This window comes from Stenella coeruleoalba (genome assembly GCF_951394435.1).
Source record: "Stenella coeruleoalba genome assembly, chromosome: 20".
Classification (NCBI taxonomy): domain Eukaryota; kingdom Metazoa; phylum Chordata; class Mammalia; order Artiodactyla; family Delphinidae; genus Stenella; species Stenella coeruleoalba.
Window position 1 is genome coordinate 21,281,582 of NC_137166.1, and position 24,630 is coordinate 21,306,211.

At 41.2% G+C, this 24,630-nt stretch overlaps 1 protein-coding gene across 3 annotated transcripts in view; it reads left to right on the forward strand.

The window, feature by feature from the left end:
• Positions 1–24,630, forward strand: part of CDH11 (cadherin 11) — a 140,996-nt gene that overhangs the window by 90,116 nt on the left and 26,250 nt on the right. For all 3 annotated transcript variants that reach the window (XM_079908740.1, XM_079908739.1, XM_079908741.1), the window contains 6 exons: positions 3,925–4,322; positions 8,855–9,149; positions 12,378–12,497; positions 14,332–14,499; positions 17,529–17,716; positions 24,213–24,466. In XM_079908740.1, coding sequence (XP_079764866.1) covers positions 4,095–4,322; positions 8,855–9,149; positions 12,378–12,497; positions 14,332–14,499; positions 17,529–17,716; positions 24,213–24,466 — 1,253 coding nt within the window. In that variant the 5' untranslated portion in view covers positions 3,925–4,094. The remainder of the gene's footprint in view (positions 1–3,924; positions 4,323–8,854; positions 9,150–12,377; positions 12,498–14,331; positions 14,500–17,528; positions 17,717–24,212; positions 24,467–24,630) is intronic.

A 24,630-nucleotide genomic window follows, 5' to 3' on the forward strand; every position in this document is an offset into this window, starting at 1 on the left:
GAATAATTGTGCTTTATAGCAAAATGTCAGCCAGAAGAAAGAGGTACAGAAATATCAACTTGAATTAAACCCTTTCTTTCAAATACACTTCACAGTTTATATGCAAGGATAATTTGTCACCGTGTGAATGAACACTTACTAATTGGCATGGTGTAAAATGGGCAGAGATCTTGTTGCACCATATGCTTTTTTTCTTTTCTATTTCTTCTTCTTGAGAGTCTATGGTGGCAATATCAAGTTTGAACTTGAAGTATCGGGTTCAAATCATACATTCAGCTTTTACTGGTGTCCTGCTTTGAGCTCAGGCATTGGCCATCTAATTGTGAATAAGATATCATCCCAACCGTTAAGAGGAAACCAGTATAGTAAGGAGATGGTGTATGAATCAGAAGTGCCCCCAAGATATCTCACCCCAACTCCAAACAAGAACATGAACCCGGAAACCACTTGTAGAAAATGTCACCCAGTGGCTTCACTTTACAGGGAATGAGGCAGAGCCACCACTCTCGGAGCTGAGGGAGGTCCCACTACCAGCTAAGTGGCAGATTCTTAATCATATGTTTGGCTTTTTGACTTAAATGCAGGTATCTTCCTATGGCTTCACATTGCCTCAGTGTAGGATCAAACTCCTCCTGGTCCCTCCCTGTGCTCTTTCCATGCAGTCAGTTTGCCTTGTAAGAAACAGCATTTGATGTAGTATTGATATGCCTGAGTCTCAGGGTGAAGCTGTTAAGTGATGACACTGCCTTTTGAATCTTTCTCTCTCTTCCACACAGCCATTTACATATCCCAGAGTCTGTCTACAACAAACACTAAACTCCCTATTCCCTGAAAAGAGACTTGCATAAAACATCATAAAATGGTCCTGAGGACAGTGATGGACGCCTGAAATGAATGCACATCTGTGGCCTCCCCAGATAATATTTTTGCCATATTACAAAAGAGCAGAAAGGCTTAGGTTGATGAAATCAAAGAGCCTCAGAAGAAAAGGGGTTCTGCCAGCAAATTAGAATGCCACCAGTTCCCTTATTTTTGAGACCTCTAAGGCCAGATGGCTGTGGTACCTCCATGTAACTATTATTCCTCAATTCCTCTCTTAGAGAAAGCACCTCACCCCTGTCTTCTGGGCATCTCCACCTGCAGGGCAAGAGCACTTCCTTCTGCTGAGTGAGGGCTGCATGCTTGGACTGTGATGCTCTAGAAAGAGAGGAAGAGATCCAGTGTGTGCCCAGTTCCCTCTCTGTCTTCAGCCCTGCATGTGTGTACCAATTCTTGTCATCCCTATTGTTCACATGAGACTGAGGGGGCTAAGAGTGCCTGACTGACATGTTGAAGGCCACCCTGATTGAAATATGTAGAAGTGGTGTTCCAATTCACGTTTACCTGACCTCCAAATCTAGGTACATTCCACTCTGCCAAGATGCATTCTCTCTCTCTCCTATTCCCCTCCCCCCCATCTAACCACTTCATCCAAATCATATAGCAAAGAATTAGGTGATGGTTTTTATTCCTACAACACTCAAGAATCTCACCAATTTCACTGGTACAGTCACTATGGAGAACAGTATGGAAATTCCTTAAAAAACTAAAAATAGAGTTACCATATGATCCTGCAATCCCACTACTGGGCATATATCCCGAGAAAACCATAATTCGAAAAGATACATGCACCCCAATGTTCACTGCAGCACTATTTACAATAGCCAAGGCTTGGAAGCAACCTAAATGTCCATCAACAGAGGAATAAATAAAGAAGATGTGAGATATATATATATAAGAACCAGAGTGCTAGAGAGAGGACTGGAGTGACTGTAGGTGAGAAACCACATGAGGCATGGAAAGGCATTAGCAGCTTATGTGTGTGTGTGTATATATATATATATATATATATATATATATATATATATATATATATATATAATGGAATACTACTCGGCCGTAAAAAAGAACAAAATAATGCCGTTTGCAGCAACATGCAGCAGCATGGATGGACCTAGAGATTATCATACTAAGTGAAGTAAGCCAGACAGAGAAAGAAAAACATCATATGATATTGCTTATATGTGGAATCTACAAAAAAATGACACAAATGAACTTATTTATAAAACAGAAATAGACCCAGAGACACAGAAAACAAACTTAGAGTTAGCAAAGGGGAAATGGGGTGGGGGAGGTAAATTAGGAGTTCGGGATTAACATATACACGCTACTATATATAAAATATATAACCAGCAAGGACCTACTGTATAGCATAGGGAACGATAATCAATATTTTGTAATAGCCTATAAGGGAAAAGAATCTGAAAAAGGATATATATATATATATGTATATATATATAAACCTATATATACACACATATAACTGAATCATGTTGACATACACCTGAAACTAACACAACATTATAAATCAACTATAGCTCTCAAAAAAAAAAGAATCTCACCAATTTCATTTAGACCCACTGGTGTTGAAATGAAGTGTCATCCTCCATGCCCAGCAACTTTCTGAGAGTCCCTCCTGTTGGGGATGGGGGTGGTAGTGAGGACAGTCTGGTTCTGGGAACTAGGGGTCTGACTTGTTTCTGAGAGGTGCTCCAAGGGGAGAGGATGACTGTCCAGAAGGAGGTGTAGGATCCTAAGATAGGAGAATGAGCTTTGGAAGTTCCTTAGGGGAGAATTAAGTTTCCAGCACCAGAAAAACAAAGTCCCGTGAAGAAGTCCAGAAACCTGAGGCAGGAGTTAAGGACCAGAGAGAAGAACCAGAGTGCTGGAGAGAGGACTGGAGTGACTGTAGGTGAGAAACCACAAGAGGCATGGAAAGGCGTTAGCAGCTCATCTTTACTATCGATGAGTAACTGAGTCATGGCTGGGTGCCAGGAACAAGACCTTTGGACCAGCTGGTGGGGATTCTGTCTTATTTTGCTTTTCCTTGTTGGAGAGAGCTTATAAAGTATCCTTGGAAAGACTGTCAGGTTAAGGTAGGATCTTCAGGTTCTTGGGTGGACACTGGACCGGACAAGAGCAAATCTTGCTTACTGAATTGACACTATATTGATCCAGCAATGAGAATTTGACCCATTATTTCACTGACAGATGTTTTAGTGGCCATCAGTGACCATCGTAGGGTCTGCCCCGACCTCCCATATCTAGAAGGATTCATTGCTGGCTTCCTCCTTTCTTATACCGTCCAGTAAGCCGAACAGTCTTGGGACGTGCTATGCTTGTGACCAGCTCTGGGCTTTGGGGCATGCTGTTCCTTCTACCTGGACATCCCGTCCATTCCCTTCTTAGCACAGTAACTCATCTGATGGTTGTGCCCATCCATCCCATCCTTCAGGAAGTCCTCCTTAACGGTCCCCACTCTCTGCCATCTCCATCCTCACCCCCCATCAATTATGTGTTCCTCTCCTGGCCACCCATAATGCCCTAAGTTTCCCTATTACAAAAACATACCCAGGCACAGTTATGATCATAATAATAACAGATAAATATGAAGCGTCTACTGTATAGCAGGCCTTGTGCTAAGAGACTTCGGGGTATTACTCGTGTATCCCTGTGTAGATCTTGCAGTGAGTTCGATTCGCGAGCCCATTTCATAAATGAGCAAGCTAAGCTCAGTGTCGGCTTACCCCAAACCCAGAGCTAGTAAATGGTAAAACTGACACTCAGACCTGGGCAGCTGGATCCCACAGCGCACACGTTTTATCCTCCTGTAGACCTTGAGGGGTTTCTTCGTGTATGTGTTTATCTTACCCACCGCGTGGTAAACAGCCAGAGAGCAGGGACTATTCCTCACTGGCTTCTGCATCCTCAGTACCCAGAGCAAAGCCCTAACAGGGTCCAAAGTGGGTCAGTGTTCACAGAATGGAATTGAAATGAAGTGGGGATGGAGCCTGCGACTAGTCTGACCTTTCTTTCTGCCTGCAGAGGCCGACGGGGGAAGTGGGCAGCCCTGACGTGATGTGCTCAGCGAGGAGAAACATTCCAGTCCGAGAGAGCTCGGCGTGACGCGTGGGAGGCCACCAGTGGCCAGGCCGCAGCACAGTCGCTGGAAGGGGTGACAGCCGCATCCTCCTGTGCCTACCACGTAACCAAAAATGAAGGAGAACTACTGTTTACAAGCCGCCCTGGTGTGCCTGGGCATGCTGTGCCACAGCCAGGCCTTCGCCACGGAGCGCAGGAGCCACCTGCGACCCTCGTTCCACGGGCACCACGAGAAGGGCAAGGAGGGCCAGGTGCTGCAGCGCTCCAAGAGAGGCTGGGTCTGGAACCAGTTCTTCGTGATAGAGGAGTACACCGGGCCTGACCCCGTGCTCGTGGGCAGGGTAAGGCTGCTGTCACTCCCCATTTATTTCTCACTCTCCACCATCCCTGTACTAGGGGTGGTCAAAACAAAAATATAGGAGGGGAAATAATAATGGTCTAGCCATCAGTAAAAACCACAAAATCATTGTTCATACATCCTTTATCCTTTTTTTTTTTTTTTTAGTTCATAGGCTTATCTATGTTAACACTTCAGTTTTCCACTTGATGTTATGCCCTCAAAACTCTGTTTTTTAATGGTTACACAGTAGTCTACTGAATAGAAATGATGATTATTTATTTAACCATTCTCCAACTGGGAACATTTCCCCTACCACATCCAAACCCAAACTTGGATGCCATCGTTTGTGTTCTTTTGATGCTCTGGACTCTTTTCATCATAGCTTTCCTTTCTGTAGTACACATGTCTACGTATTCATCTATCTCCGTCACTGGACCCTAAGCTACTTTCCATCAGGAACAGCGTCATTTTTGTATCCCCAGGTCCTGTACCAAAGTCCAGCTTTGGGGGCGCCTCTGTGAATATTTGACAAGATGAATGGATGTGTCATAGAATGGGTGGAATGTTATCCACTTTGGCTTAGGGATGGCAAAACCCATTTCAGAAGGCTTGAGAGTCTTAGTACTACTGAGAAATCCTGCATTCTCTGTGTACCCCCTCCAAAAAGTGCAAGGGTAGAGAGTTCAAAATATGTTTGAGGGAGTTCCCTAGTGGTCACTAGGAGTTCCCTAGTGGTTAGGATTCAGCACGTGCACTGAGGAGGCCTGGGTTCAATCCCTGGTCGGGGAACTGAGATCCTGCAAGCCGCACAGCACAGCCAAAATTAAAAAACACAAACAAACAAAAGATGTTTGAAAAACTGACTGCCTGCTATATCAATTATGGTAAAACATACAGCCACCTTTTAGAGAACAGTGACCTTAACTGCGAGGAGATAGGTGTTCACACACATAAGAACATAAAGCCTGCTATGGGAAGGTACAGAGTGAGGCAAATGGTAAACTAGGGTAAAATAGTCCTTGGTCTCAAAGAGTTCAGGGACTAGTGGAAAAGAGACACTTACCTAAGCAATTAAAAAACTAAAACAAGGAGTAGAATAATGAAGAAATTCACTAGCAATTCAGTCTACATGGTAAAGTTTGGGAGGGATGAAGGGAAGTTTCATGGAGACAGTGGTAATAACTTGTGACCTGAAGGATGAGTAAAAGTTATCCTGTGAAGGGGGAAAGGGACAAGAGCAGATTTGTGGGGTGCTCATTTCTGAGCCTCATAGATTTCAGTGAAGTTATCTTAGTTGCTGCTTAACTTGAGAATAGCATTCCATATTTATGGAATTGACATCTTTGGAGGAGGTTCATATTAGCATCTCAATAATATTGTTAAGGGTTGGAAAAGTGCCTTTTTGAAGAGATGTACTAGAGCAATTTCATCATTTATATCCAAAATGGAAAGATTATACCCAAAGTAGAAGTATCCTTGAGAAATGGAGCACAGGGAAATAACTGGCACATAGAATTCCTTCCATCAAGGAGATGGGCTGTATGCCCAGAGAGGAAGAAGAGACTTGAGCCACAGCAGGAACAGTGTGGCTTGAACAATGTGGAGAGCTGTGCATGAACTGTTCTGAGAAAATAGAACATCTGCCACGGGGACTTTCTCAGTGAGAAGCAGGGTGTGTATTAGGGTGGGGAGTGCAGAAGAGACAGGACCTAGAGGGCCATTTCAGCATCTCTGTGGAGCAAGCAGGTGTCATGCCTTCCAAAAGTCAGCAGATGGAAGAGGATGGAAAATCTAGACACAGGAAAATGAGCCTGATGTCGGATTGGATGGGGGTAAAAAGAAATAAAGTGGTTGGATCCTATGGAACTTCCTTTTGCGACAATGCTGATCTGTAGTTCCCCATGAATAGGAGGACTAGACTAGATGACTTGTTCCCTAAAAACCTTTGATTTGATGACATTCAAGGCTGAGTGATACAAGATGCTCTCAGTGGAATTTGGGGGGCTTCCCTGGTGGTGCAGTAGTTGAGAGTCCGCCTGCCGATGCAGGGGACACGGGTTCACGCCCCGGTCTGGGAAGATCCCACATGCCGTGGAGTGGCTGGGCCCGTGAGCCATGGCCGCTGAGCCTGCGGGTCCAGAGCCTGTGCTCCGCAACGGGAGAGGCCACAACAGTGAGAGGCCCGCGTACCGCAAAAAAAAAAAAAAAAAAAAAAGTGGAATTTGGCAAACCATGGACTCTTAGATTTCCTGCAGGAAGCACAGTCTGCATCACGCTGTGCTCTGCAGAGGGGATGCCATCAGTCTTGGGAGTTAGGAACTGGCTGTGTCCACCTCAGCAACTGATACCTTGATAGCACTGAATGGTTTGCCAAACTGCTTTTTGTGTTGAAACTAATAAATATCATTGCTGGTTGTATGGCTCATGCTCATCTTTGTTGGAGAGGGAAAAAAAGGAATTTATATCCAACTTTGAACTCTGAAAACAAGATAAAAATAATGAGCAGTATATTTGAATGTTTTTCAGTTATTTGGTTGATCATGAAATTCGTTTAATTCCCAAGAGTCTTGCCGAATTCATATGTAATATACGAAGGTCCCTAGAAACATTCCTTGTCTAAACACTCCCATTAAAGTAAGTGTTGCATTGATTTCCTTGTTGCGTATTCACATGGCTGAGCCCCTGACTTTTGCCAGGTCTGAGGCAGGGAAAACAAATGAATGTAAACAATTATTGGGGGTTAGGTGGGGAGCCAGAGGAATGGGGGCAGGGATCCTGCCCTCACTGTGGAAACTTGTATGAAGACTGGGGCAATCTGGGTCATCATTTGTAGCTTCATGTATTCCAATAGCTTTGTATATTACTCGCAAACTGCCTTATTCATAAGAAATGTGTAGTCATAATTTCATGACAGCACATAGCTTGTTATGAATAACAAGTTCTGAAGGAAAGTATGCTTTTTTTCTTTTCCTGAGAAGCACTATAGACTAAAATCAACATGTAATTTGTACCTACAGGTATCCCCCTGAGCTGAAATATTTGGTGTTTCACTGAGGCACTGTAAATCAGTTAGATATTTTGGGGGACACTGAAACAATACAAAAAGTTTTTTAAAGCAACGTGTTCAATCCTGCTTTGTGATTCTGGACAAGCTTTCTAAGCCTTGGTTTCATAATAATTAAAATCACATTAATAATATTAAAATGGAATTATAATAATAAGATAATAATTATAAGTAGTAAGCATTATTATATTTCAATGTCATTTGAATAAAGCTTTTTAGTTTATACTAGGTTTTCTTACGTAGTAGGTAGAACCAAGGGCTTTTTATCCACTTGGTTACTCTTGAAGCCTATGAGAATGGTGAAAGTAATGCTTATCTTTTCCCACAAAGGGTAAAATGAGGGCAGAGGAACTCATCAAGATGATAGCTGCAGAAATTGAGGTTGGGCAACAAGGTACAATAAAGAGTTTATTGCTACAGGAAAATTGGATGTGGTCTTTGGGGGGAGTTCCATGTTACAACACACAGAGCAGAGTCAAGGCAGAAGGCACAGGTGGGTAGTTAGGAGACCTGGATGACTTCCTGGCCCTGCCAACTGTGGATTTAGGCAAGTTCCATCATTTCTCTGGGCTTTGTCAACAGAGGGGGAAATCCCAAGGATATATAGTCTTTCTATAGTCTAAGAGCTGCATATATATCAACCCACCCCACTCACCCCATGCTTACGATGGGAATGGGGGCTTGTTCAGGCAGGTTCCATCCTCAGCTCCTCATACGTCCTGCGCCACACAGCAGGTCTTTCAGAAAGTCTGACCAATGGATTGTTTGAGGTAACAAAAGCCTGGTGTCCTTTGGAATCTTAGTGTCCTTTGGAAGAGGACTGAAATTATAATAACATCCATACAGTTGATGAGGTCGATTTATATGTACCAGTGTGGAAGGGTCCTCTGAATTTATTGTGGTAGGAAAGCAGAAGTGAAGAGTGGTTTGTGCACTATGCACTTTATTGTGTAAAAATAAACCAAAGCACGTGTATCTGTATAGATATTCTTGCATATGCATAGAATATGTCTTAGAGGATTCACAAGAAACTGGTCATAAGAGCTGTCTCTGAGCAGGGAAAAAGAAGGAATGGGAATCAGAACTTATAAGATTTACTTATTGCACAAATGTGTGTTTTTTATTTTCTATAGTATGTGCATATTTCTTTCAAAGTAACTGAACTAATGTATATTATATATATTTTGTATGTGTGCATATGTAATGGGAGAGTGGGAGGGACAACATGAATCTTAAAATTTAAAAATGTTTGGACCCTGGCTTCACTGCTCCCCAGCTGTGTGACCATGGCCAAGACAATTATCTTCTCTAAGATTACATTTCTTCATTTGTAAAATGGGGTGAGAACATCTCCCTCTCAGTGTGTGTGTGTATGTAAACAGTGTATTGTCTCAACAGCATGTAAGTGTGTCTCTACCTCCCCAGTGCATCTGTCAAGGAATTACAAATCTCGATTTCTCTTTTCCTAGCTTCATTCCGATATTGACTCTGGTGATGGGAACATTAAATACATTCTCTCAGGTGAAGGAGCCGGAACCATTTTTGTGATTGATGACAAATCAGGGAACATTCATGCCACCAAGACATTGGACCGAGAGGAGAGAGCCCAGTACACGCTGATGGCTCAGGCGGTGGACAGGGACACCAACCGGCCCCTGGAGCCGCCGTCAGAATTCATCGTCAAGGTCCAGGACATTAACGACAACCCTCCCGAGTTCTTACACGAGACCTATCATGCCAACGTGCCTGAGAGGTCCAACGTGGGTACGTAAGGGCAGGGGAGGGCGGACCCACTCCACCTGCAGGCCTGGTGTCTCTGTGGGTGGGCAGGCTGGTGCCTATTCTCCCAAATCAGGAAGTAGAATTTATGCTGTATCTTCTATGGCAGAATAACAAGCAAAAAAATTTCATATATGTAGCTGACGTTTCAAATATTTTAAATTGCCCTGAGGTTTTAAACTCTAAGCTTACAAAGTATGAGGAGGTGTGGAAGAGTAGGAAAGACATAATCAAATCCATGTCATCCTGGCCCTGGTGCTAATTAACCTTGTGACTGGGAATCAGTTGCATCTGTTCTCTTAGCCTGAGTTTCTCCTCTGTAAAATGGGGATAAAAGTTTCTAGACATGCAGGATTAGAAATAACATACATCTGGTCACTAGTGCATGTTGGTGTTCAATAAGTAATAGCAGTATTTGTGCCATGTAGGCACCATGCTAATTAATGATTTACATGCAGTATTGCATTTAATCTTGGCAGTGACTCATCTTTGCAATGAGGTAGGTCCTATTGAAAATATTTTGCAGATGGGAAACCCAAGCTAGAAACAGGTTAATGAATTTATTCAAGGTCATCTGAGCTATTAAGTCAATCCAGAATATATATCTAACCATGACACTATGTCATCATCTGTTAGAATAATTCAGAAGCAGCTATGTCTTTTATCATGCATAAAGACACATCACATTGTTAGAGGACAATTCTGTGAAAGATTTATTCAACTAGCTACCTTCTCCTGGCAGTAACCTTTGTTTGGCTTTAAAGAATGCATGTAGTTGTGGTCTTTTGAGAAGCATGCCTCATATTAAGAAGGATTTGTTTTTCAGACAATGATCAGAGCTGTACTAATCAGGGAGTGAGTATGCTTACTCGAATCAGAGATTTAAAGTTCCCATGAGGACTTCCCTGGTGGCGCAGTGGTTGAGAATCCGCCTGCCAATGCAGGGGACACGGGTTCGAGCCCTGGTCAGGGAAGATCCCACATGCCACAGAGCAGCTAAGCCCGTGCGCCACAACTACTGAGCCTGTGCTCTAGAGCCCGCGAGCCACAACAACTGAGCCCGCATGCCACAGCTACTGAAGCCCGTGCGCCTAGAGCCCGTGCTCCAGAACAAGAGAAGCCACCACAATGAGAAGCCTGCCCACCACAATGAAGAGTAGCCCCCGCTCGCCGCAACTAGAGAAAGCCTGTGCACAGCAACGAAGACCCAATGCAACCAAAAATAAATAAATAAATTTTTAAAAAATAATAAAGTTCCCATGAACGTAAGGATCATCAGGGCCATTTTACAGATGAGGAAACTAAGCATCAAGATTGGGAATCAGTTTGCTCAAGAGTGTTAGATACAGAAATGACTCTACAACTCTAAGCTCCTTCCATTCTGCATGTAGAACTTTTGATGCTAAAAAAAAAATGTCCCCTTCTTCTCCTCCAGCTAAAGTCAAACCCTTCTCATTTACTTTATGAAAACCCAGCTGAGCCTTTTCTGCCTTCTTCTCTTCCCTTTGCCCTGCCCAATTCTTTAGTTTCTCAGTATTCACCTGGGGACTTTAATGAGAAATAGCAGACATCAAATAAATCAGTAAATAGGGGACAGCAGTGTCAGCAGCTGAGCCAGGGGACAAAGGCCAGCCATCATACATGATGCTCTAGGGGAACTTTCATTGATCCCACCTCTTGGGGCAGCTTGGTGCTTAAGGAGTAACATCAGACTTTGCATCATGGCCTATGAGAGTAGAGTCTGCTGCCAGACAGTACTGGGTTGGAATCATGGCTGTGCCTCTGACCAGCCAGGTCAACCCAGACAACATCTTACATCTTTCTCAGTTTTTGTTTTGTCATCGATACAATGAGGATAATGTAAACTCTAATGCAAGTTAAACAACATAGATGTAAAATACGAGTTGTAATGAACTTAGTGGATTCCTCGAAGCAAATTAAGCATAAAAAATAATACTTTCCCTAGCTCTACCATGAAGGTAGAGAATAGAGCTTATTAACTCCCTTATAAATCTCCACTACTTAGAACAGTGCCTAGTTATGTGGGAAATGCTCAGAAAAAAGTTATTTTTACGAAAAAATGAATTACAGAAAAAAAAGTGAGATTTATTCTTATGCCATGTGAAAATCACTGACAGCCTTGTAAATTAAAGGGTTGTCAGAGGCTGTGTAAATGGACTCCCTTGCCTTTCACATAGAACCTGGCCCCTCTGCTGAAACTGTCTCGGAAAGCACTTGGGTTTGGTTGTTTGCTGGGTAGAGGTTAGACTCCTGACTCTGGCAATAACTCACTCTGAAAAATAGGTTGCAAAACTTCCTACCTGTCATACTAAGTACCTCACAAGCACAGTGAATGTAAAAACACCCAGCAGAGGGGCAGAATACATGGAACATGCCCCAAACAATGCCTGGCACAGAGGAATTCTATAATAACCAGCTCTCTCCCTTGAGCATCTCCCCTGCCCCATTCTGAAGCCCAGCATTTCATGCCCTCAGATACTTGTGACCATCAGGGAACAGAGGTTTTTTCTAGGAAAAACTAAATCCCATCTTCCTTCAATTCCCTGGTTTCCTTCCATTGTGACCCAAAAATGCTTGCCTTAGATCTCACCAGATGTCTACTGGTGGTTACTGTTATATGACTACCAGACCTGTTAGAGATGGGAAGATGCAGTTTTCATGCCAGTAGGGAACAACATTCTGTACAATATTTATAGCCATCAATTAATTAAAATGTAGTATTAGCAGCCATTTTATTACATGCAAAGCAACAATAAAATGATGTATTTATTCCTCTGCTACAGATGGAGGACTGCACTCTGTCCTTTCATGAAAAGCAATTCATCATTAATTATCCTTTATTATACTATTTGGGAAGATTTTTATTTAATTATTTGATATACTGAACATTCCAGTTGCATGGGTCTTAGAATGTTTTTGCAATAATGTTCATATTATTATTTTAACTACTAAGTATAGCAGGATGTACTATGAATATAGAAAGTTCATTTTTAAGCTATGGGAATTAAACAAAAAGGAAGGGAGAGAGGGAGGGAAGGAGGTTATTTTTGCATCTCAACCCCGGAAAATGAAAGCATGTTGAATAATTTTGTGGCTCTCCTCAGTTTTTAATCTTAAGATAAAACTTTGCAAACTAGAATATAATTTGAAAAGCTGAGGGACTGTTGCTAATGACTGTATTTCACTTTTAAGGAACATCAGTAATTCAGGTGACAGCTTCAGACGCAGACGACCCCACCTATGGAAACAGTGCCAAGTTAGTGTACAGTATCCTGGAAGGACAACCCTACTTTTCAGTCGAAGCACAGACAGGTACCGTGGAATGGCATTGCGATTTGCGACACATTGTGAATAAGGAGTCCAGGCCTGCTCACTAAAACTTATTTGAGTCCTAGTTTTCTAAAATATAAAAAGGGCCACCTAACAAGGCTATTGTGAGGATTAGATACTGTCTGTATTGCACCATGTCACAGTAATAAATATAATCTTAGATGCAACTTTTCTCTTAAAATCATATCTTAAAATTCAACTTAAGAATTTATCTTAAAGTATGTTTTATCATAAAATTCAACGGTGGATCCAAATTAAGAGACCACAGGACTTGAAGACTGGTATGAAAACCGGCAGCTCTCAAAGCCAGGGCTGGGGATGGTGGGGGTGGGAACTGATGCTAACGTGTGTCTGGGAGGAGGCATATCCCCAACCTCCTCCACTGTGCTTAGATTCCCAGCGGCATTAGCATCCAAGAAGGAGGCTCTGCAAATTCCATACAGAAAACAAACAGCAAACCGAAAGAGTGAACAAATACAAACAACCAAAGCCCACGCCAAAATGGTTCACTCCATTTGTACCAAATTTGATTCTAGGATCCTTTTATTAGAATAAACACTAAAGTCCTGTGAACATGCTAGTCCACGATATTATACCCCAAACTCATTTCTTTTTTTCCACAGTATACCCCCATGTGTTTGAAAGATGTTTACAAACAATCCGCTTTTATTATTATAGTTAAAATTTATCAAATATATATGTTTATATGTATATATATAGCCTTCCAATCAGATACTTTGCCCACTTATTGAATATAACTTCCACTTACCTATGTAATCATTTATTTGTAGCCTCTTTGCTTCAGATCACAATTTATGGGGCTACTTGCTATGATTTCATCAAAGGCATTTACCAATTAATTTTGCCAATTAATTTTCAGATTAACCAAGGATAAATGTGGGATTTCATATGGATTTTTGAGATGTTAAAATCTCTGGAAGGACTCCAGTTGCAACTTTCGTGTCTCAGGGACTCATAGTTAAGAACCACCAATTTGAACCTACCAAATTATTTAACAGACAAGAAAAACGAGGCTCAGTGAGTTCAAGGATGTTGCTGAGAAACATATAAACATCAGGGTCAGAAAAGGATAAGGGCTTAAAGCTTCCACAGCACTCTTTTATATTTCCAGTATAAATGTTACCGTTATCTACAGACAGAAAAAGCTTGAATATGTTCCCAAAAGATTTAAGTGAGCATGGTTTCCACACCAATAATGTGCTAATATCCAGAGATGATGTAGAATTCAATTATTAACGTATCATTGTTTCCAGTGATACCGGATAGTAGACAGTAAGTGTTTGTATAAGCATTGTATATATTTTTAACCCATTTGGTATACACTTAAAAAAAATTAATATTAACATTTTAATATATCACCTTCTACTTTTAACTTAATATGGACCATAGAAATGTTTCTAAGAATTGCATGCAGGCATAGATAGTCAAAAGATTCTGCTGGCAGTCCAAAAGCATGGGTTTGTTACTGATGTTCATGCAGTGCGTCCTCAAATATATCAGTCTTTAGGATCTTTAAGTGTCACACCTGAGAAGGGTGAGGTTATTACTTGAATTTACAGTACAACATATGAAACATAAAATTTTAATGCTGTATTAATAATTAGGACAATTTGCTAGAAAGTATATTTATATGATGCTCCAGGTATGGCTACTTTTGATGATAATTGCCATGTTTGAGTGACTCTTCTGTGAGGGCAGGTGCTGTTCTATTCATCTTTGCTTCCCCTGTGCCTAGATCGTTTTTGTTATAATGTTATCAATGAATATCTGTGATGTTCCCTGCTCACCTGTCCAGGTATCATCAGAACAGCCCTTCCCAACATGGACAGGGAAGCTAAGGAGGAGTACCACGTGGTGATCCAGGCCAAGGACATGGGTGGACACATGGGTGGACTCTCAGGGACAACCAAAGTGACGATCACACTGACTGACGTCAATGACAACCCACCAAAGTTTCCACAGAGTAAGTAGGTGGGCTTGGCTTTCACTTTCCAATGGTGCCACAGCCAACTCTTCTCTGACCCATTCCTGCTGTACTCAACTTTCCAGAAGAAATCTAGAAAAATGGAGGCTCTTTATATCATTCTTGCAAAAAACAAGACAACAAAAAACTTAAGTGGAGGACAACAAAGAACTTAAGTGGAGTAACGACAACAAAAAACTTAAGTGGAGGAGAGGTAGTGGGAGAAAGTGGAGACATAAAATGTTCTACAACCCTGGGAACAGAAAATCCATTTTGCTAGGTGCTCATGATGTGATGTAGTAATTAATTAACCTTTCTCTGTCTCAGTGTTCTCATTTCTAACCTGGATATGTAATAGTACCTGAATCAGTTATCTATTGCTACCTAACAAACTGCCCCAAATCTTGTGGTTTAAAACAATTATAATCGTTTATTTTTGTCATGAGTTTGCAATTTGGGCAAAACCTGAAGGAGGCAGCTTGTTTCTGTTTCCATAGCATCAACTGGCACAGTTTGGGGCTGGAAGATCTACTTCCAAGATGGCTCAGTCACATGGCTGGCAAGTTAATGTTGGCTGTTGGTTCCCCTTCATATTAGCCTCAAAGGAGTGGCTTGGATAGGTTCTAAAAGTGAAGAGAGCCCCAAGGACACCAAGCAGAAACTGTATTGCGCATTGTGACCTAGCTTCAGAAATCACATAGCATCATTTCTACTGTAGTCATAAGACTGCCCAAATGTAAGTGGAGTTCTTGTAGACCCCACCTTTCAAGGGAAGGACTGTTAAAGTCACGTTGAAAGAAAAGCATGTGGGCTTGGAGATACTGTTTGGACTATTTTTGCAAAATACAATCTTCCACAGGGCTCAATTAATAGGATGTTGTTAGAACTAAATGAGCTAGTGTAAAATCTTACAATGTTATCTGGCATAAGTTGTCAACAAATGTTAGCCATTATTATCAGTATTATCTAGGGGATTATGGTCCTCCTACAAAATTGATAGGCTTGCAACAGGAAATAAAAGAAAAAATGATTTGAAAGGTCATTATTAATCATTATAATTACAACTACCATCCTTTAATGAATAGTTACTACTATTACAGATCTCTACAAGAGCCTCCATTTTACAGATAAAACTGAGTCCCATGAAGGGTGCAGTAACTTGCCCGAAGGACGTGGCAAAGCCAGATTTTGTACACAAATCTGGTTATGTGTACATTATAAGTAGAGACAGAGGTACAGTGTGATTGTAATGATGCTGCCGCTGCTAGGTCACGGGGGGCTCACCATGAAAGTATCTTCTTCATTAATGAGGAGAGTAGCTGGTAGAGACTGTGAGTTTATTGCCAGAGAGATGGCACTTTTTATAAATGAGAGAACAGGGAGGGCCACCAAGTATGGCCCCAGGAAGGCACCATGCATGGTCACTCAAAGGAATCCAAAGACAACAATCTATGCAAGGGAGACATTGAGATAGAGGATTACAAGGCAACAGCCAGTTCTCATAAAGTCACCAAAGAGTTGAAGACTGCCTTGCCTGGTCAGCCACAAGGTTCAGCATCTCCAATAAGCGTAAAGCCTTAAGAAGCTGCATGCTCCGTTATCCACTCTAAAACTGGCTGGTATGCTGGATGCAAAAGGCCATGCAGGACTATTGGCAGGTAGTGATTAATGCCCTTGCTCACATACAATCATAGAGTAAAGTTGCATCACTACTGTGAAGATACCAGGTTTACAGCTATGAACTTGACGAAGACTGGGAGTAGGTTTTTCTAAACCTTCATGTAAATTGGTAATTATCTGCAGAGACTCCCACCTCCTACTTGTCCTCTATCATGGAGGGCATGGTGTGTTTTAGTTAAATATGGGTCTGAACCGAAAGTATTCACAGCCAAACAATATATTGGGTTGGCCAAAAAGTTCATTCAGATTTTTCTAAAAGATGTTATGGAAAAGCCCAAACAAACTTTCTGGCCAACCCAATAGATAAATGCAGACAGAGTATTAGAACTGATAAAATCCACATAAGGGGGAACTAAAGCTTAAAGAGCTTAAGTAACTTGCCCAAGACCACTTGGCTTAAAAGTGGTAGAGGCCAGGTTTCCAACCCTTGCTTCTCTACGTTGTTTCGCAGAGAGTATTTCTGAATTGTGATAATGCAAATAAGATTATCTCAAATCTCACTTCTCTACTGAAAACCTTTCAGTGGCTTCCCACCAAGTTTAAGGAAAACCTTAAGTCTTTTCCATCTCCTGCAATGCCCTTTGTGCACAGTTGGGCCCCAGCCTCCCTATATACCCTTACCTCCTACCAGAAGGCTGCAGTCACACTTGTGGTCTTGCTGTTCTGTATGTATTCACTGTGTTCCCACTTCAGGGGTTTCTGCAATTTGCTGTTTGCTTTGTTTATAATTTTTATCCCCAGGTATTCACATGATTTGTCTGGCCCAGTGAGAAGCTCTTCCATATAAGGTATCAGTTAATCAAATGGTGAAGGAGGTAAAGTAAGAAGAGTCAGATATACAGCTGGAAGGATCATGACCATGAAGGATACAACTTGCATTTCATTTTAAAATAAATATGGAGCTACGGAAGGCTTTTAAACAGGGAAGGGTGGTCTTTTTCTGGGCACCTGGCAGTGCCACATGTGAGCCTTAGAATTAACTTACAGACCATTCCAAAGACGTAAAAAGAAGTTTTGATTTTTTTGAATGTGTGAAGATATACATGGCTCTCCATCAGTTCCTGATGGGAAATGTAACTGGGCATTGTTTTCCTCTCTCACATGTGACGGGTGACCCCACCCTACCACCCTGGACCCTGATATTGTTTCATCATCCTTTGCAGAAAACATTTCTTTGACAAGCAAGCCATGTGGGATCTTTCTCCCATCCATTCACTTCTTTCATGTTTTCAATCAATAGAAAGTTCAATGTCAAACCCTTTGAGAAATTTATTGAGATTCAATGAAATCTAAAGTCTTACAGCTGCCAAATAAAAGGGAAAATAAAAATAGATGTCTTCTTCTTCTAGGCGTATACCAGATGTCTGTGTCAGAAGCAGCTGTACCCGGGGAGGAAGTGGGAAGAGTGAAGGCTAAAGACCCAGACATTGGAGAAAATGGCTTAGTCACGTACAATATTGTTGATGGAGATGGGATGGAATTGTTTGAAATCACAACGGACTATGAAACACAGGAGGGTGTGGTGAAACTGAAAAAGGTGAGTTAGGGTGAGGAATCAGATGTGGCAGTGCTGTGGCCTGCCTTGCCGAGCACCGCTGCTGGAAACAGGGAGTTGAAGGCTAAAGAAAGGAGAATATGGACAACTGAGGGCTGGACCTGACTCTGCAGTTAAACTCTGAGCTTTGGGGAGATAACAGAACTGTATTCCAGAGGAAGCTGGCAGAAGGGGCCAATGATGCCTGCCTGAGTTTGATGGTTAGTTTTTGTATGATTTGGGGAGTATAGTCAATAATAATGTAATATCTTGGTATGGTGACAGATGACAACTAGACTTACCATTTTGAAATATATAGAAATATCAAATCACTACGTTGTGCACCAGGAACTAAGATGGTATTGTAGGTCAATTATACTTCAAAAACAAGCAGACAAATAGACTCATGGAAAAAGAGATCAGATATGTGGTTGCCAGAAGTGGGGGGTGGGGGGAGGGGAAGTTGGATGAAGGGGGTCAAAAGGCACAGACTTCCAGTTTTAAGATAAATAAGTCTAGGGATGCAATGTACACTGTGATTAATATAATTAACACTGCTGTATGTTATATATGAAAGTTGTTCAGAGAGTGAATCCTTAGAGAGCTCATCAAAAGGAAATTCTTTTTCTTTTTCTTTTGTATCTATATGAGATGATGAATGTTCACTAAACTTACTGTGGTAATAATTTCCTGATGTATGAAAGTCCAATTGTTATGCTATACACCTTAAACTTAGACAGTGCTGTATGTAAATTATATCTCAATAAAACTGGAAAAAAAAAAAAAAGGGGAGTGATAATACCTGCCCTGAGATTGCTGGTTAGTTCTTATGTGACTTGGCACAGTTTCCCCATGGAAAGAAATATAGCTAGATAAATCTAGATTTTGGACAGACAGCCCTGAGCATACATGGAAGTTCCCTCTTTAGCTCTGCCAAGCTGAGTCTGTTAATATAGGCTCTTTGGAACTTTTCTTATCTCAAACATCCAAGGTCCGTTACATTGCTGGGCCTTCTATGAAACTTAAACCAAACCTCTGCTTGATTTTCCCTCAAAATTGAACCTGAGAAGCAATAATAATGGGCCTTCCCTCATAGTCAGCTAAATTGTTGCTAAAAATGTGTCCCTGAGATTAATTCACTACAAAAATGAGATTATTGCTTGTTCTTGTTTGGTTTAAAAAAAATCTAACATTTACTCAATTCTAAATATTGGCCAAAGCCTGAGCCTCTTATAAGCATTCATTTATTTTACATGATAAAAATCATATAAAGTAGATGTTATTACCCCAGTCAGCAATGATACCTCAGTTTAATTGTGAGGAGACTGGGGCTCAGACAGATTAAATAATTTGACCCGGTTGTAATCACACAGCTAGTAATTTAAAGACATGGAATTCAAACTTGGTATATTCTAGAACGTCGTCCCACTCAAGACATTTTGCAAATAGACAGACCAGAAAGGGGGTATAGAAGAGAGCCAGATTTGATTCACTTTCAGGTAAAGAAACAGTTACAGTATATTCTAAAACGGTTTTACCCCTGATTTACCACTTAAGAAATCAACACTTCTCCATCATCAAAGTATATGGAGTATTAAATCTGAATTGGATGATGGGATTACCTTGGTTTTAATCAGGTATTCATTTTCAACTTGGTTTTGTAACATGAATATGAAGCTCCTTGGTGTGATGGAAAAGATTGGCCTGGAACACTGATAAAAAAAAATTAATTTGAAGAATCAATAAAGAGACCAGTAGCTGGAGAGGAGGCAAGGGTGGGGTAGAGGGAGATGCCTGGGAGGAATCTTTCGGTAAGGAGAACAGGGAGAGAGGTGTTCTAGGAAGCCGACTTTTCACAACATAAGGAAGCATTGTTAGGTTTGGGGGAAATATGAGGGGACCCAAGCAAAGAGAAAGTAGAAGTGACTCTGTCATAAAAGAATATGGAAGTCGGGGTGAACTCTGGATACTTGGAAAAATCAACATTAGTGATGATGAGTGGTGTAGCCACGGAAGCCTAATCAACAGCCACAAGGGGCTGGGGTAGTCACTTCTTCTGGTTTCTCCTTTGGAAAAGTAGCTGTGTGACTATGTGTAGCATAGAGCTGTCAACTGGCTTTGTTAGTTAACATTTCTATCCCTCCTGCTTGCCGCTGACATATGAGCAGTGACTTCCCATCCTTTGCTGTTCAAGTAATTGGGTAGTTGGTTATGCTTAGGTTGTCACCTGTTTTCAATGTATTCAGGGTATAAACACACACTGTGTCTCTAAAATCTGAAACATGTAAATCACCCCATGGAACTAACACATCGCACGTGAGCTCTCTGCATATGATTAATTTGCACATTTTCCCCCAATTCAATGTGTTTCTTCCGGGCAAAGGAATAATCTATAAAGCACTGATGTTTAGGTTTAAAACAGAGTAAGATGTTCTTTAATTTGTAAAAGAACGTTTGCTTAAGCTTATAACACAAAGTTCCAACTGTCCAGCAGGAAAAAATATTGAGAGGTGAATTTAATAGAGTAAAATGATGGATCCTTGTAGAAATTATTATATATATGATTTAATAATATAAAAAAGATACAGAGAGATCCGTGAAAATTTTTTTGTCTTTTAAAAGTATTTTTAATATAGTTTTTTCACTTATTCCTTAACTCATTCAACCTTTTTCTACCAAGAGTTATTGCGTTATTATTATTTGTCAGGCACACCCTTTGTGAGAGGCTGGACATCTAAAACTGAAGAGACAGAGTCCTGGTCACAGGAAGATCACAATTTAACGGGACAGTTAAAAGCGAAAAGACAAATAACATAGAGGGGGTTTTCCCAGCCTTGACACTATTAACATTTCAGGACAGAGAATTCTCTGCTGTAGGGGCAGGGCTGTGCATTGTATGGTGATTAGCAACATTCCTGGCCTCTCCTCACTAGAAGTCAGTAAGCACACATCCAGCCCCACCAGTTGTGCTCTAGACATTCCCTAACATACCTGGGGTGAGGTACAGCAAAATCACTCCCCAGCTGAGAAGCAACTGTGATAAAGTATGATAAGATCTGTGACTATGGGTCATGAATGACTGCTTACAGGGGGCAGTTCTAGAGCTGAGCCTTCATAGATGAATAGGAAATTACCAGATAGATAAGGAGAGGAAGGTCAGAGAAAATGAGCTCATGAAGGACTGGTGTTGAGGGAAATAGGTCACAGTTAAGAAACTTGAATAAGTTCAGTCTTGAGGGTTTTGAGATGGATACAGTGGGACCAGTTGAAGAAATCTTGTTGGAATGCAAGGGAGGAATTACAAAGACCTGAAGAAGGCAGAAGAGGTAAAGGTGAAGAATTCAAGAGTTATTTAGGAGCTAGCGTCATTCATTTATTGAATAACTTAGAAAGCAATAAATATTTCTTGAGTACTCTGTGTCAGACACAGTAGGTGTCAGGATTATAATGGTGCATGAGAGAGAGAAGCTGCCTTCAGGATACTGAGACAATCTCTGTGTGGTTAGCAAAACAAAGATGAGACTTGTAGGTGGCTTGGTAGACTTGGGGAGGAAAATCCAATCGTGCAGCACCTTTGACCGAGTGGGACTCCAATGATCACTGAGAGATCCTGGCACAGTTTCTGAGGTATTTACTTTCAAACAAATAAACTGCCTGTAAAGCAGTGTGAGAACAGCATTAGAAGGCGTTTAAAATATTTTTTAATTAATAATTTTAATAAAGCCAATTTTATGCCTGATTATTTCTTTATATTCTCTGTCCACATGTATATAGATGTGGATATGTAACATTTAAAACAGTTGCAGTCATAGGGTGATCTGATTTGTTAACTTAATGGCACGTCATAAACATTTTACATGCTGCTATATAATATACATAATTATTTTTAATGACTACATAACATCCCATCCTACTGATGGACCATTATTTCCTTAATAAAATCTCACAGTTGGATTTGGTGTTTTGTGTGTATGTTTCCCATGATTAAATATAACCCCTCTATGATATCTAAACATCATGCTGGTTTTTTTTTTTTGCCATACACGGGCCTCTCACTGCTGTGGCCTCTCCCGTTGCGGAGTAACAGGCTCCGGACGCGCAGGCTCAGCGGCCATGGCTCACGGGCCCAGCCGCTCCGCAGTATGTGGGATCTTCCCGGACCGGGGCACGAACCCGTGTCCCCTGCATCAGCAGGCGGACTCTCAACCACTGTGCCACCAGGGAAGCCCACATCATGCATTTTTGAATATTGTTTGTTTGGGTTTTCTGTTGAATTAATCCCCCAGGGAGAATTTTTAGAGGTAGGATTAGTAAACTCAGGGGTATTGAGATTTTTATGGCTTATGTAGTATGTTGCCTCATTTAGCTTTATTTCAACTACTCATAACATGGATATAAAGGTTCACATGGGAAACTACCTTAAATCCCTTTTGGAAGGAGGCAGGGAATAAACTGTAGGCAAATGCTTAAATGTTGTCCATCCATCAATTCTGCTTCCCATTCAGTCGCAATGATTGGTACATGTGATCACTTGGTATGGTCATTACTGGGCATTGGGGAGGCAAAGATCAACAAGACTCAGTAGAGTCCTTTGGGATGCTCCTCACCTAGCTGGGGTGGGGGATGAGGGACTGCAGATGGGCAACTAAGGGGCCACACAAATCTGTCTGGGGGAGATGGGGAGGACTTCACAAGCCTGGGATGAGCACCAGAAGACAGTAAAATCTCACCAAACTAGGAAACAGGCAAACACTTGCAAAGATCTGGGGACCTTCACTTGAGATTCAAAAAGTATCAGTCAAACTGCAGCATGACTATACTGGCTTCAACAACAACAAGGCTTTCCAGTGGAAACAATGCTCTGGGTCCTTAGGTATCTGTCTAAACCAAGTTCAAAACTTTCTGTTCTAGGAGAATCAACAGGCTATCTGAGATCAGAAAATTTCTTCTTACCTGGTCTCAGAATATCATATTCATGTTTTAATTTTGTCTAATAATCGCAGAGATTTTTGAGGAATTGCAGCAGTCTCATACCTTCAGCCTATAAATATCATTTCTTTCTGCTGCTCAGTAACCCAGTGAAGGACAAAGATGCTGCTGAGTTCGGAATGACGGAGCAGCTGGTGACACATTTTGCTTCAGGAAAAGGGAGTGTTCTCTGACTCTGGGGAGGTGGGGGTGGAAAAATGATGGAAAAAGTGTCAAGGGTGTTGAATGCGTTTAACCTTCCTGAAACTGGAATAATCCTCAGTTTAGAGTGCTGGAGAATTAGGTTAGGACTAAGCCCTATGATTAATATGCCCATTCAAAATAATACCAGGCAGATGATGACAACATGGCAGGCAGATGCTAGCCTTAAAAGACCCAACTCTTTCCAAACATTTGGGAGTTCAGTATCATCCAGAGTGCTAATTAGAAAGTTCTGTTTCCTAGGCAGGAAGGCTTGTTTCTCTTCTGTAATTTTACTTTTCACCCTTTACTGATTGATTCACAGAACCTTGTCTCCTTCAGATTTAGGGAGTGCTTACCATCAATTTCTTAATAATGACAGCCATTCAAATGCTGCTTCTTAATATTTTTTCACGTCTGTGTAAAATCTATATTGTTTATAATAGTTTTTCTTTAAATGGACTTTTTTTACATATATGTATTCTTTTAACGGGGAAGTATTCACACTGTACTATATCACTTGCCATAAGTAGGAGGTAACCTAAAAATGAATGCAGTCAAAACAAAACGATGTCATTACATTCTAGCTAGAGAGTTATATCATAGTCTCCTGAAAGGGAGATCAGGAAGCGTAACAGGAATGTTAAAAGTTAGCAGTATACTGAGATATCCTTGACGTGTTTGGGAATGGAAGAATTGGAAAAGAAATAATAGGATCAGTAATTAGGATAATGTCATTCAAAAAACCCACCCACGCAAAATTACCCATAAACCACCTTAAGTCAGTGTATGGGTCACTGCTGGTAAGGGTCCCAGACTTTGAGAAATGCTACATGGTCAGAAACTTTAAAAATGAGACTATCAATATGATTAAGCCAGAAGTGTGTATGTGTGGAGGGGAGCAGTCATCTAACAAGACATTGCTTTTTCTTTGCCTGAAATTCATTGACTATTTTTATTACCAAGATTCTTAGTACTTTTCAGAATGGGCTATAACATTTATTTTTGTAATGTCTTAATTCCTTTCCTTAAATGATTTTAGTGACTGAATTGGGCAGCCTTAGTGTGTTCATAGAATGTGGTTCACTTTTGATGATGTGGTCCTTCTGTGTCTGTCATGCTCCTAGAATTACCCATTAAGCACATTCCAAGTTTCAGCAATTGATTTGTCTGATTTTCTAACCAAATGGCTCAGGTAACTGGATATTGAATAAACACTGATTTTCTCTCTTTGAACAACTATTCATGGTGCCCTATAAAACAATCAGGTTTTTCTTTTCCATTATTCTTTCAAGGAATTGGTTGTCAATCTTCTCTTCTTTCTTGCCAGCCTGTAGATTTTGAAACCAAAAGAGCATACAGCTTGAAGGTAGAGGCAGCCAACGTGCACATCGACCCAAAATTCATCAGCAACGGGCCTTTCAAAGACACCGTGACGGTCAAGATTGCAGTGGAAGATGCTGATGAGCCCCCCATGTTCTTGGCCCCGAGTTATATCCATGAAGTCCAAGAAAATGCAGCTGCTGGCACTGTGGTGGGGAGAGTGCATGCCAAAGACCCTGATGCTGCCAATAGCCCGATAAGGTACAGAGAAATTTATTTTTAAAGCCTGGATGGGCAATTCCAGAGGCAAGAGATTTTAGGAAATCCCTATAGGAACCAGGTCCTTCTGTCTCAGAAAAGGTCCAAGATATCATTCAGTGTAAACAAGATGAAGACTTAGAAGACATGAGTTCTACTCCACCTCT